Below are 16,374 nucleotides of genomic sequence, written 5' to 3' on the forward strand. Positions count from 1 at the left end.
GAGATGACAACTAGAGCCCGCTCAGATGATTGGTCGGTATCACAAGCAGCTGACCCCTGCCGATCAACTATTGATGACCTAACCTGAAGATGGTATTCAGTATGAAAAACCCCTTATTATCTGCAAATTGGGCCCAATTCACTGCAGTGTTATGTATGCTGTTCCTTCTCGGACCAGAAAAATAAAAATAAAACTGATGTTAAAAGCCTCATTGATGTTAATGGGGGATTAAGACTCTTCCATTCGCATCAGTTTGCTTCTGTTCTGTCACGATTCCATTTTTTTCAGTCTGCAGCGCAGGTTCTTCGGTTTAATATAACGGAGCCGCGATCAGCGGCCGACTCTCTGGTGTGTTTGTTGGTTTGTTTTTTCAGGTTAAAGTCAATGAGAATCGGAAGCAAATGGAATAGTTTCTATCAGTTGTTTATGAACGGATCCGTTTTCCTCAACGCCGCGTGAAGACAAAGTATAATCACACTTTTTCATTTAAAATGGACAGAGATCTTAGGCACTCCAGGATTTCCGCATGCATATAAACGTCCTGCTGTTATGACGTGTGTACGGGGCACTCCGTACCCGACGGCTATTCGTGGTTTCTGACAGCCGCGATCAGAGTTAGTTGTGATCGTGGTAGTAAGCGGTTTAGATGCCGTGATCAAAGCTGACCTTGTATCTATAAACAGTGGAATAAGGAAGGGGACCCCTTCCTGTGCCCCCATCAGCACCCCCTGTAGTGCAATCTGGGCTACTGATGGCCGAGCATGGCAGCCACACATAGATGCCCATCAAGTCCTTCATCAAAAATTGCTATATACTGCAATACCCAGTGGGGATATTATTGCTGAATATTCCGCAGGAGAACACGTTCTGCATCTTTGTCCTGGAATATTCCTTCCTGTGTCAAAGGTCACTAAGACTCTGCTGATCTGATTGGCCGACGCGACTCATGTGGATAGCGCTGGATAATCAAAGCAGATGTAGTGTTTTAGACTTGGGCCTCTTTCACAGGGACGACAGCGATATCGCAGGTTTGTCCACGTGACTTTATAGCGACAGCGAAACGTTTTCCTGTGGAAAATCGTGCATCTCATCGCTGCTGCCTGCGATAAACTTGTGCGATTTTTATAGTGAGAAGGTTAAGCCCTACCCCTAAAATAAGCCATAGCTGCATTCCCAGAAAAAAAGGGGAAGACTCACCTCGCAGTCTTGGACGGGGGCCTCCTGCCGCTTTCCGTAGCTCCGCCGTGCGTCCTGCATGCCTCACTCACCCACAGATCACTTCCTGGTTGTGGGATTCAGAAATCCTCCCTCCATGAAGCGATGGCTCTGATTGGTTCATCCAGCGCTACTCAGTCAATGTGAGGGCTGTGATTGGTTCTTTAAACTCTGCTTTAAACTCTGCAGAGCTGGATGAACCAATCACAACCCTCTCTTCCTGGAGGCAGGATTTTTGAATCCCTCCCCCTGGAGTCAGCCCCACAGTATTCAGTAATCTCTGCACAGCCTCTGATGGTCGGTGGTATCTGCATCCTCCACCATGCAAAGTGAAAAGAATTAACCCCCTTATTTTTAAAGGAGAGACACCTAGATGGCAGATCCTAAATGGTGAGAGTATGAATGTGCCCTCCTGCCCGTCATTGCTGGATGGCATCACTTTGCCCCTGTGGCTGTGCCTCCACTGTCCCTAGAGCTCTCAGAGTTGGCTCATTACAAGCTCTGTAAAAGTTGGAGCTGACCGGAGAGGAAGCAGTGGGGTCACAGCAGTCGATGCTGGCATACCCTAGTGGTAAGCTCTGGTGCCCCCACACAGTCAGTTGAGGGGATGTGCCCAGTCTGCCCACATGTGCCCCACTCTCCTAAATGGACTTAATCACATGAGCGATTTTCTATCTTTTGGCGTTCTCCTGGAACTGCTCACCCATTGAGACTTCCCATGGCGCTGACGTCCCGTGCGATGTGCATGCGAGTGCAATGTTTTTTCCCATTAAAATCAATGGGAAACTCTTGCCATCCGCTGACGTGTGTGACGTGCCTGAGAACCGCTATTTCACTGAAGTGATGCCAGGCGTTTTTGAATGAAAAGCTACTTGCATTCACGTAAAAAACGCACGTTGGCAAGCGCGAGAAACTTATTGCGCTTACCCACGTGAATTTAGCCTAAAGGGCTAAAACAGCAAACTGTGTGAGAACCAGAATGTGTGTCTCAAAACTTTTCACAACGGCTGTTTAAGGGCCCCACGGTGACTCGGGTCACCACAAGATCACGGAGTTCTGTGGAAGTTACTTGCAGTAAGTCACTGATTCTCACTTGTGACGGCGGATCGTACAACTTCTATGCAACAGCAAGTGACAGAGGAACTAAAGTCACCATGTAGTGCCAGCTTACCGGTCGCTCCACACAATCCTGGTATCGTCGCTGGCACCTACAGTGGATAGAAGAAGTCTCCACGCCCGTTAGAATCACAGAGGTTTGTCATGTTAAAAACCCAACAAAGATCAATCATTGCAGGTTTCTTCCCCTCCGTGTGACCCGTTATCTGGACCAATCTTTTAGGGTGGAATTAATTAATTTCCATCTTAACTCGGCAATCTATGCCCGCTCTTCCTTGCAGAAACTCCAAATCTGTCAGACTGCGAGGGCATCTCATGTGTAGCGCCCTCTTCAGGTCACCCACAGATCCTCAATGGGGTACAGGTCTGGGCTCTGGCTGGGCCATTCCAAACCTTTGATCTTCTGGGGAAGCCGTTCTCTGGGTGATTTGTCCGTCTGCTTTGGGTTGTTGTTGTGCTGAAGGAAGAAATTCCTCTTTATCTTTTCAGCCCAGGCCTGAAGGTTTTAGGCCAACATGGACTGAGATTTGGGATGGTTCATAATCCCCTCCTCCTTGACTAAAGCCCCACATAACGCTGCCCCCACCATCCTCACTGCGGTCTGGGAGTCTTCTGGTGATAGCAGGGTTGGCTTTACACCAAACATCCCTTCTGGAATTCTGGCCAACAAGTTCCCCCTCGGTCTAATCAGACAGAACACGTCCCCCTCAGACAGAACACGTCCCCCACAAACTCCTGGCGGACGGGATGGAGGTTCTGGCAGAACATGGCCGGGCTTGGATGTTCTTCTTAGAGGAGGCTTCCATCGCGCCCCCCTTCCCCCCAGCCCAGATATATGAAGAACATGAGAGATTGTTGTCACATGACTACACAACCAGGACTGCCAGAAACTCCTATCCTTCCAGAAAAGCCGAACCTTACATGGGAGGACCCAGATTTATTGTAACTAATGGCAGCAGAGTGCAGACTACTATCTATCAGGAGGTTACATGTGATCGGCTAATGCTGAACACAACCGCATCCCCTAGTATAAGAGGGTGTGAACACTTATGCAACCACATTATTTTAGTTTACGTTTCACACCCTTGGGTCTCCTGCACACTTGCGTTTTTTTAATGTGATTGTCGATGGGACTTTCTAATGTTAAAAACGCATCGCACAAAAATCGCAGAGCGCAAACTGCGATGTGTTTTTACATTAGAAAGTCCCATTGACAATCACGTAAAAAAAAGCAGCGATATCGCAGCGTTAAAAAAACGCAAGTGGGTAAAAGCCCGAAGGGCGCTTCAAACAACCGTGTGTCGGCATGCAAAATCCGTGCGCGCAAAAACCCATTGAACCCATTGATTTCAATTCGAGTGTGTTTAGTGTGTACAGAAAAAAGTAGGACCTGCGCCTTTTTCCTGCGTTTTGCAGTCAATGGAAGGTGCTCATACATGCAGGGGGCCGCGTGAAACACTGCTCAAAACCACGGGCAAGAGAACACATCTGGATGCACCCTTTTAATCCATGGACAGGGGGTGCCTCACTCGTGTGAACGGACCCTGCGTGCGCAAAAAGTACAGTAATATCCGCAGAAATGTGCGCAAACCTACATTATCCAACATCGTTCAGGCACAAATACTTTGCGCTACTGCAAATATTTTGGCGCATACGGTCACGTGAAGCCTCCCTAAGGGCACTCTCAGACGGACGTTTGTGCAGTTGTAAATGAGGCGCCTTTACATACATTTTGGTGCGTTTTACTGTACTTTTTGCGCATGCAGGGCCAGCCCCTCCCCCCGCCGTGATTTAAAGGGCTATATAGCCTAACGAGGTCCAGATGTGTTCTTTCTTTCCCCCGAATTGAGCAGCGTATCGAGCGTTTGCGCACCTCCAATAGACTTCTACAGGGGGCGCAAAAAGGAAAATGAGAAGGAACTCATTGAAATTAATGGATTTATTCTCTGTGTAACGCACACGCGAATACATCCGTCTGAAGGAGCCCTAAAAGTGTTCCGTTTGTTCTCTGACGGGATTGGACAGATAAGGGATCACATGGAAGGCAGAGATAAATCTGAAATGATTCATTCATTAGCATGACAAAAACCTGGCATTCTAACTGCGGGGTGGAGACTTCTTATAGTGTACGTCTTACCATCAAAGGTGACACTGACCTACCTGTCCCGGCGGAGGCGGGCTATCATGTAAAGTCTGACAGCCTCATCAGCCAATCACAAGTCCAGACAGCGCATGAGAAGTCTCAGCCCGCAGCAGCCGCCTCACTAGGAGTCCAGGAGATCATCGCTGCACATCCCACACTGATGGGGGCTCTGATGAGGGTAGTTGTCCTGTGCACCCTGGCTCTGGGGGTCCTGGCATCAGGTGAGGGGGTGCTGTGGGTGCAGAACATTACACAGAGGGCAACACAGGAGGTTTATTGTGCAACGTCACAGTGACAGGAGGAGCGCGAACACGAACAGCCTGCAGCCAGCACTCTAGGAGCGTGTACGGGGCTGTCCGCTCAGCAGGGACCTCTCTCTCCTGTAGAGTGTCAGCTCTTCTGCTCAGAGGGTTCCTCTCTCTCTCCTGTAGAGTGTAAGCTCTTCTGCTCAGCAGGATCCTCTTTCTCTCCTGTAGAGTGTCAGCTCTTCTGCTCAGCGGGATTCTCTCTCTCCTGTAGAGTGTCAGCTCTTCTGCTCAGCGGGGGCCTCTCTCTCCTGTAGAGTGTAAGCTCTTCTGCTCAGCCGGATTCTCCCTCCTGTGGAGTGTAAGCTCTTCTGCTTAGCGGGGACCTCTCTGTGTCTCCTGTGGAGTGTAAGCTCTTCTGCTCAGCGGGGACCTCTGTGTGTCCTGTAGAGTGTCAGCTCTTCTGCTTAGCGGGGACCTCTCTGTGTCTCCTGTAGAGTGTCAGCTCTTCTGCTCAGCGGGATCCTCTGTGTCTCCTGTAGAGTGTCAGCTCTTCTGCTCAGCGGGATCCTTTCTCTCTCTCTCCTGTAGAGTGTCGGCTCTTCTGCTCAGTGGGATCCTCTCTCTCTCCTGTAGAGTGTCAGCTCTTCTGCTCAGCGGGATCCTCTCTCTCTCTCTCCTGTAGAGTGTCAGCTCTTCTGCTCAGCAGGATCCTCTCTCTGTCTCTCTCCTGTAGAGATGTCAGCTCTTCTGCTCAGCGGGATCCTCTCTCTGTCTCTCTCCTGTAGAGATGTCAGCTCTTCTGCTCAGCGGGATCCTCTCTCTTTCTCCTGTAGAGTGTCAGCTCTTCTGCTCAGCGGGATCCTCTCTCTCTCTCCTGTAGAGTGTCAGCCCTTCTGCTCAGCAGGATTCTCTCTCCCTCTCTCTCTCTCCTGTAGAGTGTCAGCTCTTCTGTTCAGCGGAATCCTCTCTCTCTCTCCTGTAGAGTGTCAGCTCTTCTGTTCAGCGGAATCCTCTCTCTCTCTCCTGTAGAGTGTCAGCTCTTCTGCTCAGCGGGATCCTCTCTCTCCCTCCTGTAGAGTGTCAGCTCTTCTGCTCAGCGGGATCCTCTCTCCCTCTCTCTCTCCTGTAGAGTGTCAGCTCTTCTGCTCAGCGGGATCCTCTCTCTCTCTCTCCTGTAGAGTGTCAGCTCTTCTGCTCAGCGGGGACCTCTATGTGTCTCCTGTAGAGTGTCAGCTCTTCTGCTCAGCGGGATCCTCTCTCTCTCTCTCTCCTGTAGAGTGTCAGCTCTTCTGCTCAGCGGGATCCTCTCTCTCTCTCCTGTAGAGTCTCAGCTCTTCTGCTCAGCGGGATCCTCTCTCTCTCCTGTAGAGTGTCAGCTCTTCTGCTCAGCGGGGACCTCTCTGTGTCTCCTGTGGAGTGTCAGCTCTTCTGCTCAGCGGGATCCTCTCTCTTTCTCTCTCTCTCCTGTAGAGTGTCAGCTCTTCTGCTCAGCGGGGACCTCTCTGTGTCTCCTGTGGAGTGTCAGCTCTTCTGCTCAGCGGGATCCTCTCTCTTTCTCTCTCTCTCCTGTAGAGTGTCAGCTCTTCTGCTCAGTGGGGACCTCTCTGTGTCTCCTGTGGAGTGTCAGCTCTTCTGCTCAGTGGGGACCTCTCTGTGTCTCCTGTGGAGTGTCAGCTCTTCAAAAAAGCTAAATTTAGCAATAATTGTCTCGTGTAAATTTTAAACAATTGCTTACTATTCGTTCACTTCTGGTTAATTTCATTCAGCATAAAAATCACTGGATCACGGGATTCTTGCTGAGTGTAAATGCTCCGCGCTGCACATGGACAGAGTGTTAGCTCTTATGGTCAGCGAGGTCCTCTCTGTCTTGATTTTCATGCATTAAGCACATTTCCGGCACCTCCTTGCGCCTTTAGAGTAATGTACACCAAGTCTAAACTAGTGTAGATTTCTGGTATAATTTACGACCGTTTCTGATGTTAATTACACATGCTGATCTGGGGCGGTCTGCCCCTCCTCTCAAGCCCCACCTACTGTTCCAAAAAGTCCAGGACTGAGATCAGTGATCGTCTCCTGGATCCTTGGGGTGTTACAGAGAAAACGTGATCTTCTCTTTGTTGTGCTGCAGCCGGGTTGGGTGACAAGCGTTATATTGTATTACACAGCACTCGCTGGTCATGTGACTGAGGGCACTGGGTGAAGGAGCTGTACCTTGTTCTCTGATCCCGTACATCATGCCGCACCCTTCTGTACATAATCTGTGTCTTGGGGGATGACTTATAATGTACAGCAGGTGCTATAATACACCCTCCAGTGATTGTTCTACTGTCCTGTATATTATATCCATATAAAGTACAGCAATGCATTCACAATACTGCTGGTTGGTTTTAGAAACAGTCAGCAAGACTGACATCCCCTTATAATGTGGTTTTCCCTACATGAGATGACTGTACAGCTCCTGCTGTAAGATGCTATATGAAGGCAAAACATTGAATCAGTGAACCTCAAAGCATCGGACACGGATTCCCCGCCCGGCGGACTGCCCTCCCTTGGAGAACCACTGGGCGTAGGAGAACCATATTTTCCGTCGAGCGGGCCCAAGCCCCCCAGGCAAACACAGGACACTGAAAGGCCTCTTTCATGTTCAAATTATTTCACCAGTGTTTTCAACACTACCGCAAAATCACCATCACCAGAATTGTCAACAACCATAACGTTTTTGCAAGCATCACGGCATGCCAACTCACCGGCCCTTCCATCCCCTGGTTCTGCCAAGAGTGGAATCTGCACCGATGCCGCCAGCTGCCGTCTGCTCGGCTGATGCTCCGATTGCTGCTTCTTGCTCTAACCTGAAAAAGTACCCCGGCTACTTTCTCGCCACTGCCCGACAAACCATCGCTTGACGATCTTGATGAATGGGCCGTTGGTGAAAGATGGCGCCATGTACTGTAAGGCTATCCCAGACACCTGCTCTGGCTGCCACCGTTACCCACCTCAGGCTGTTCCATCCTCTTTCACCGCTCTGTCCTTTCATCTTTAGTAAATGACGAAGAGGAACCAGAATCCCCGTACTGGCGGCCATGCTCCCTTTCTCTACCCGTGCGGGACGAACTCCAGTCATCCTCCTTCCTACCTCCTGCTTCCCCAGTCGCTCAACACCCCCCCCCCCCCCATTCCTAGGGACCCCCTCACCCTCTTTCTTGATGCAGCTAACGCCATTACCGCCCTATCCGCCTGTACCCTGCGTCCAACATCTCCGCCTTCCCCTGCACCTCCTGCGCAGCTGTCCAGTCTAAACCCCCCTCCAACTATTCCCCCTTGGTGTGAAGCTGCCTTACTGGCTGACTCTCCTTCTGCACTGCACATTATTCGCTCTCTGCTTTCAGCTCCGGAGCTCCCCCACCCCTGTCCCTGCGTTTCTATTTAAACCGCGCCCCCCCCCCCCCCCCCCCCAGTCCATGGCAGCTTCATTAAGCATATGGCTGCCTTACAGTCTTTTTTAACAAGTAGCCAACAACCTTGCAGGGAGGTGAGCGCTTGTTTGGCATATGCCTCCCACTGAACGCAAATTGGTCCCCGACTTTTCTTGAACATTTTGCCTTCCCACTTAACTCTCATTGGTTCCCAAAGACACAAATACGTGCGGGTGATCCTCAATCGCAGCAGTGGGTGTTCAGAGGAACACTGATTGCACATATTTATGTGCATTCCGTAGACTCTCTGAAACTGATGAGGTGTTGGGCAGGGTCATGATTTCAACCTCACGCCCCCTAACTAGCCAACAAATGATATTTCAGCCAGAGTAAATGCTTCCAACAAGTCGTTCAGTGATTGTGGCTTCAAAACTATCACTCTGTGTAAAAGCTCACAACCAGCCGTTCATGCTCTTTACCGACCATTTTCACATGTCCCATGCATCCACCACTCTCCAAGCACTTTGTGCAGACACTGAACCAGCAGGGAATGCTGGGAGGTCTCTGAAGCTCGGATGCAGAATGGAGAGCGTTTCTTTGTGACTCATTAAATATTCCGACGACATGCCACAATCACATGATAAAGATCGAAGGGAATTTGAGCGCGTCTGATGGAGGCTGTTTTAGGTGTCTGCTAGTTCCATCATGAGACTCCATGCAGCCACCTTCACAATAATCTGTTGGTTTCTCCGACTTTAGGACAGGACGATGATCACCCACAGGTGGAAACGAAGTACGGGAAACTGCGGGGTAAGACTCTGTCCGCTAAGGAAACAGACAGGACTGTCCACGCCTTCTATGGAGTCCCCTTCGCCAAACCTCCAGTTGGCTCACTAAGATTTGCAGCCCCAGAACCCCCCACGGCATGGAGCTCAATCAGGGAGGCCCTAGACTACACCCCAATGTAAGTATATGCAGAGGTTGTTAGGGTGGAGTTCAGTGCACAGCCATATTGTATCACCATGAAGTGGGTGTATATATAATTATATGTTACAGGTGTCTGCAGGATACTAAAATGATGGAGATGTTGTTCAAGGCGGTTAAAGCCAAGTTCTCATTTCCCCCGGTGTCTGAAGACTGCCTGTACTTGAATATCTTCACACCAGCAGATAGAATGAAGGACAAGAAGCTGCCGGTACGTTTCTTGTATGTATCTATGTAATTAGTGAGTCTACATAAATGACTTCTGTGTGTAGACTCACAGCTCAGGGTTTCTATCAGGTGGGACTGACGTGGTGCCCATGGCAGTTCCCTAATGATTCTGATTAGCAGTACAGGTCATTAACAGACACTTCCTCACCTTGTCCAGGTTATGGTGTTCATACATGGAGGCGCTCTGGTGATGGGGGGATCCATGATGTTTGAGGGTTCTGCATTGGGTGCCCATGAGAACGTTGTAGTTGTGTCCATCCAGTACCGGCTGGGGCTCATGGGCTTCTTAAGGTAATGTACACCGTTAGTGTGATTGGTTTGAAGTTATTTTGTACCATGAGCTATGAATGTCGGTCCAATATGTCACCAGTCGTCATAAAAATGAGTTATTTCTGTTTCCCTGTTCAGCACTGGAGATGATCGAGCTCCTGGGAATTACGGCTTCTTGGATCAGGTTGCAGCCCTTAAGTGGGTTTCTGAGAACATTGCAGATTTTGGAGGTGACCCTGACATTGTGACCATATTTGGGGAGTCTGCCGGGGGACTCAGCGTCTCTGCACTGGTAGGCTGATATTTGGGTTATCGTGATTGGTTCTGGTCATTGAAAATCACTTCTTCTGACTGGGAGGCCATTATAGTGATCAGCAGCTGCGGGTGAATGAGAACCCCTGATCACCCTTCCTCTCTTGCTGTGTTTGATATAACCAGGTGGCGTCTCCATTGGCCAAGGGCTTATTCCACAGAGCTATTGCAGAGAGTGGGGTGGCCGTTTTGCCGGGTCTGGTGGCAAAGTCTACAGAAGAGGTTGTGTTTGTCAGTAATGTAAGTATGAATTCTGGTATACATGTCTGGAGCTAAGAAAGCTTCTCTTGTAAGCAGATCTTATGATTCCCTCTTGCAGGTTGTGGCCAATATTTCGGGATGCAGTGAGGACACGCTGGTGGAATGTCTGATGGCAAAATCGGAAGATGAGATCCTGGCTATCGCAGCATCTATGGTATGATCCATCCAACATGATCATTTAGGGCAACTCTCCCAAGACGTGTAATTCATAGTAACACCTTTAGATTTCTGTACAGTCTGGAGCCACATTGTAAATTATCCTTATTCTTCTCCAATCACAACTAAAGCTGTAATTACAGTTTTACTGTTACCAGAGAGCAGTGCATTGTGGGAGCTCAAGTGACAGGAACGCTCTCAGAGCTGATCTGAATAATGAGCATCTGTGGAGCATAGATAAACTGCAGTTTGTTTACAACAGACTTGTAGATGCAGCTTTGGATGGTACTGGAGTAGAAGAGCTGAGATCATCCTGGAGTAATAAACTACTTGAACAAAAAAAAAACACTAACTCCTCTGTCACTTCAGTGTGTGGAAATGATCAATGTGACTCTGGAGAGCAGCATAAAAAGTCGTGACAAGTTTTCTGTGGATCAGTTTTAGGGTGAATCCACATTAGATGAGAAAAATCTTGTGATCTGAGCGACATCGAGCGAGGGTGGGTCGTCGGTGCCAGACTAGCCGGGGTCTCACCGCCAACCACAGTAGAGGGAGGGGGGGGTGTTTCTCATGTAACGGTGTGGAGGGTATACCGAGAATGGCATGATCAAGGAAAAATATCCAGCGAAAGTTTCCTGTGGACGGAAACAACTCCTCACTGAAAGGGGTCAGAGGAGGATGTCAGGAATACTTTTGCCCAACAGGCTGCACAGTCAGCAAAAAACAATGCTGGCGCTCCAACTAACCTCTCCGAAACAACTTGCCGGTTCTTAGCACAGATGGGCTATAAGAATTCCAGTGCCATTATGCTTAAAAAGCGCGACTTCAGGGGAGAAGAAAAAAAAAGGCAAAACCTGTATCATTAAGCAGCAGAAAAACATCTCCTGGTCAGATGGATCCAGATTTCTGTTGCTGATGGGAGGTCGGAATTTGGTGTAAGCAGCATGAACTGATGACTTTCCTGTCAGCTGGTGGAGGTGCAGTAACATTCCTTATACCTGTGGATGGAAGGATTGGTGAATTGCTTTAATTTGAAGGCTAGAGGAATGTGTTACTAAATCAGGGGCTCTAATAAAGTTGCCAGTGTAAAGTGCGAGGTCCTTCTTGTATGCAGAAGGATGAGTAATATTCATGGGTTTGGGGTGCGCTGTTCACCTGCCACTTTTCTCCACTTGCAGAAATTTCCTCTGCCTGCAAGCATCGATGGGGTCTTCTTCCCTAAACCCGTGGAACAGATTTTGGCCAATAATGAGGCCAACAGTGTCCCGTTTATAATTGGAGTCAACAACCAGGAGTTTGGCTGGATGCTCCCACTGGTAAGACTGATGAGAGAAGTGGTCAGATAATCCTGATGATGATGATGATGCTTACACTCCTTTCATCCTCAGGCGATGAACATTACAGGATTACAGGAAGGAATGAATAGGGAGACTGCGGAAGAAATGCTGAAGAAGCTGCCCGTTCTGGTAGGAGCGCTGCTGGCTCGAGGCACTTAACCAGGGCGGATTGTGGGCCACTTAGGGGGAGCATCTCAGAGGCCAAGTGCTACTTGGGTATTTCAGCACATGAGAACACACTGTCAATGTATAACCATTAATGTCATGGCTGGTCTGTAATGCAATGCAGAAATCCACATGACTGCAAGCCCTTAATGTAAAGATGGGTACCACAGCACCCACAGAGGTGTTTCCTAACAGCGTGTGCCAGCCAGCGGAACCTACCAAGAGATGTTGGCACCTCCTGTAGTTATGCTCCTCTGCCCACCTTGCATGATTGCTGGAACCGGTCCTGATGTCCCCCCACTGCTGCTGGTGGAGGTCACAAAGCTGAGTGTTGGAAGCAGAGAGCCTTCAGTGTTTCCGTCTTGAAGCTTCTTGTCGCTTCTGTCACATCTCATTATATCTTGGTGTATTTCAGGGTTCGTTCTCCAGCACCATTGATTTCCTGCTAGACGAGTATATCGGAGAGGAGACTGATCCTGCTGAAATCCGAAACGGCTTCACAGATCTGCTTGGAGACCACATATTTGTCATCCCGGCACTGACAGTAGCCAAATATCACAGAGGTACGAGACACAAGATGCTGAATAACCTCCATCAGTAGGAGTGTCCCCCATCCCCAGGAGGCAATGTCCCGAGATTGTGTGGAATTACATGGACCCCTGTGATGTTGGGGATCTTCCCCTCTTCTGCAGAACGTTGCTCCTCTTCCTGTAACACGACTTCTTCTTCCATTCCAGATTCCGGCCATCCCACCTACTTCTATGAGTTCCAGCATCGCCCCTCGTTCTTTGCGGACAATAAGCCAGACTTTGTGAAGGCCGATCATGGAGACGAGATCTTCTTTGTCATAGGAGGTCCATTTTTGAAGGGCGACGTTCTGTTTACAGGTGACTTAGAGGATGGAACATTTTGGACATTAGTCGGAGGTTGTTACTTTTGCTTCTCAGATCTAGGGGCACCCCTACCATGAGGTGACCTGAAACTGCAGGACCTCAGACGGGTGGCGGGTTGCTGCCCGGTCAGTATTTATTTTTTACCAACCATTTAATGGCTGATAAATTGCTGCCAGCAAGCTGACAAGCATTTAACTCAGTTGCTCTGTAGTTTCGGTTCAGCAGCAGCAGGGTTCACAGCTGCGGCACATGGATCTACAGAGTAAGCTTTGGCTGGGGGTCACTATTACTACTAGGGCCATTAAGGGAGACACTTAGTATTGGGGCCACTATTACTGTGTCACTTCAGACAAGTCTCAATAAGTCTCAGATTCAAATATGTAGCATTCTAGAATGGTAGAGTTGGAAGGGACCTCCAGGGTCAACGGGTTCAACCCCATGCTCAGTGCAGAATCACTAAAGCATCCCAGATAGATGTCTGTCCGGCCTCTGAACACTTCCATTGAAAGAGAACTCCCCACCTCCCGTGGTAACCTGTTCCACTCATTGATCCCCCTCACTGTCTGATATCTAATCTGTGTCTCCTCCCTTTCAGTTTCATCCCATTGCTTCTAGTCTTTCCTTGTACAGATGAGAATAGGGCTGATCCCTCTGCACTGTGACAGCCCTTCAGCTATAAAGTTTCCTCTCAGCCTGTGATGCAGAATGCAACTTTGTAGCAAAGTAAACTTCTGCAACAATGTAACACTTTAAGCTTCTCACTTTGTGACGCAGTATGTAAATCCTTCTATTGCTGATCGCAGCAGGGGCCCCACAGGTGTTCTCTCATGTCTACAGGAACTTGTTCTCTGTTTCCTGATGTGTTTTCATCGCTCTTACAGGAGCCTGTAAGGAAGAAGAGAAGACTTTGAGTAAGGAAGTTATGAATTACTGGGCCAACTTTGCCCGCACTGGGTAAGAGACTGGAGCGCATGATGACAGACGGGCGGATAGGCAGGTGGCTGATACTTGCTGGGTGATCAGATATGGCTTTTGTATGGTGTTCTATATTCAGGATGACTCGCGCTAAAACCCCCATGTTCATTGACTCTTCCAAGGACCCTCGCAAGACATCTAGCCTGACATAGCCATATTAGTAAATCCATTTGGCCGGCTTTACATAAGCGTATTTGTGCATGCAATATGCAGTGAATAGAATGCATTGATTTTAATGGGCTCATTCACATGTATGTATTTTTCTTACGTTTGGAGTTGTGCAAATATAACCAGCAGGCTCTATTTTCCTGCACATTTGTGCACCAAAAGTCTCCAAAGAGGTTAATGGAAAGGCGGAAAATGCGCTAGGAGATGCATCATTGTGCAGGAAAAAATACTCATTAGACTAATTGTTAATTTCAATGACTGCTCATATTTTTTTTTTTGAGCACACAAATGCACATTTCTTGCATGCGTAAAAAAAACATTAATTCCACACGTGCAAACAGGCATACGCTTGTGTGAACCTGGCCTTACTGTACGTTGTCCGGGTTTAGGATGAAGCTGACCACGTTTCCACCTTCTCCTCTTCCGCAGTAATCCCAATGGGGAGGGCCTGGTGTTCTGGCCGCAGTACGACCACGATGAAGATTACCTGCAGATTAACCTGGAGCACAGAGCGGCAAAACAGCTGAAGGCCCGGAAGTACGACTTCTGGACCGAGGTTCTTCCTCAGAAGATGCAGGCAGAGAAGGAGGCGCACACCGAGCTGTAGATGTCTCCAGCGTACAAAACTGGAAGAGGGATTGACTTGTCTCCCCTGAAATGCAACAGCCAAGGGTTGGGCAGTAAAGGGAAGGGGAGGGGAGGGTAAGGGGGGGTGGAAGGGTTTCCCCCAATGAAATCAACTCCCTTCTACTTGGGGGCAAACAACCATTGGACAGAAATACTTTGAGGATACTGACCGCTCTAACAGACCATAGGTAGTTGTGCCACCACAAATCCACTCGCCATAGACTACAGCTGTTGAAAACAGTCAGCAAGCCTGTGTGCACAGATGCCCCCCAACAGCTTGGCTGAGTGCCTATAATGCAGATGGTGATAATAGGTTCCTTTTTTTATTCCCTCAGATGACTTTCAAAACCTGACATTTCCCAAAATGCAAATCACCAAAGCAAACTCACAGATTTCAGCTGAGAAGCCGCAGAATAGTGATTGCTGCTCTGGAGTACAATGCAGGCTGTACTCCCGGGATCAACGGTTACTGTAGCTGCATTCCATGTTAGTTGTGCTCAGCAGCGACTCTTCTGACCTGGTAGTCACTCTCCAACATTAGTAGTGCAGCGGCGGGCTCTGCTCCGGCTACAGTTTGGATCGGTGTGACAACTTTAGTTCTGACCTCTGCACCCTCCATCCCCTTATTCTTTCCCGGCGGTTGGTACCTCATGTTTATCATCTCCCTGACTGCTGAACTGATGAAACGTGTATTAATGCTTGTTGTCTATATCACCCAATAAAGGAGAAGTTGAGCCTAATCACTATAGTAATATGATTGCTTCTGGAGCGCCGCGCCACTAGTTTTTTTTTTCCCTCTCCGTTCACCCACTTATGTGGAGCAGTATCTGGTGGGCAACACCTCCGTAATAACATGTACCCTTTAAACCTCTTTCTTTGGGCCACTCCTGCCATGCGGGTTTTGCTCCACCCACTTTTCTATTCTGCATCTCTAGCCTCAAGTTAGGTCATCAGTAGTTGATCGGCAGGGTCTGCCACTTGCGATGCCTGCTGTCAGTGCCACGATACACAGGGGTTGGCATGGAAGCTGCTGCTGCGAGCTTTGTGTAGTGATCGACACTTGTAACTGCAGAGATTTTTAAACTGGTTTCCATGCAAAAAAGTACTGCGGACTCTCTCAGGATGGGTCATCAATAGTCGATCAGCCGGGATCTGCTGCTTTGGACCCTGGCTGATCACCTGAGTGGGCGGCTGCTGTCAGCGCTGCTACAGACTGGAAGCTGTTTCTCCGAGCCCGGTGTAGTGGCCAGTGCTTGTAATTGCACGTGCAGTTCTCTATTAAATCAATGGCAGCTGTGCCTGCAATTACAAGCGCCGGCCACAACACAGGTTGGAGCAGCAACCTCCGCTCTGACCCCTTACAGCCTGGATCTTGAATGGGTAAAATTTTTAGGAAAGGGTCTATTGTCCAATGTGATTGCCACTATTTGTGAGAGCCTTAAAGGGGTTGTCTCGCGAAACCAAGTGGGGGTATACACTTCCGTATGGCCATATTAATGTACTTTGTAATATACATTGTGCATTAAATATGAGCCATACAGAAGTTATTCACTTACCTGCTCCGTTGCTAGCGTCCCCGTCTCCATGGTTCCGTCTAAATTCGCTGGCAGCTTGCTTTTTTAGACGCGCTTGCGCAGTCCGGTCTTCTCCTTTCAGCACGAGCCGCTTCAGTGTGCTCCCCGCTACAGCTCTTCTGTGCATGCGCAGACGAGCTGTCACTGTTCGGGAGCGCGCTGGAGCGGCCATTCTGTACCATCCTCTGTTAGAGGAAGGTGCAGAAACTGGAGCTGCCGTCCCGAGAAGCCGCCCAGGTGTCCAGCTGTCCCGAGAAGCCGCCCAGGTAAGTGATGGGTCGGGGGTGAT

At 49.0% G+C, this 16,374-nt stretch overlaps 1 protein-coding gene across 1 annotated transcript; it reads left to right on the top strand.

Annotated features, from left to right (window-relative positions):
* The first annotated feature begins 4,538 nt into the window (after nucleotides 1-4,538).
* LOC136582066 (fatty acyl-CoA hydrolase precursor, medium chain-like) lies at nucleotides 4,539-15,251 on the top strand. Its single transcript, XM_066582839.1, has 13 exons — nucleotides 4,539-4,695; nucleotides 8,895-9,099; nucleotides 9,192-9,330; nucleotides 9,505-9,638; nucleotides 9,756-9,909; nucleotides 10,056-10,169; nucleotides 10,249-10,344; nucleotides 11,525-11,662; nucleotides 11,735-11,812; nucleotides 12,264-12,411; nucleotides 12,586-12,735; nucleotides 13,623-13,695; nucleotides 14,314-15,251. Exons 1-13 carry the CDS (start codon nucleotides 4,635-4,637, stop codon nucleotides 14,489-14,491), a joined length of 1,668 nt encoding a protein of 555 aa, XP_066438936.1. The 5' UTR covers nucleotides 4,539-4,634; the 3' UTR covers nucleotides 14,492-15,251.
* Nucleotides 15,252-16,374: the final 1,123 nt, after the last annotated feature.

Source organism: Eleutherodactylus coqui, chromosome 11 (genome assembly GCF_035609145.1).
Source record: "Eleutherodactylus coqui strain aEleCoq1 chromosome 11, aEleCoq1.hap1, whole genome shotgun sequence".
NCBI classification, from domain to species: domain Eukaryota; kingdom Metazoa; phylum Chordata; class Amphibia; order Anura; family Eleutherodactylidae; genus Eleutherodactylus; species Eleutherodactylus coqui.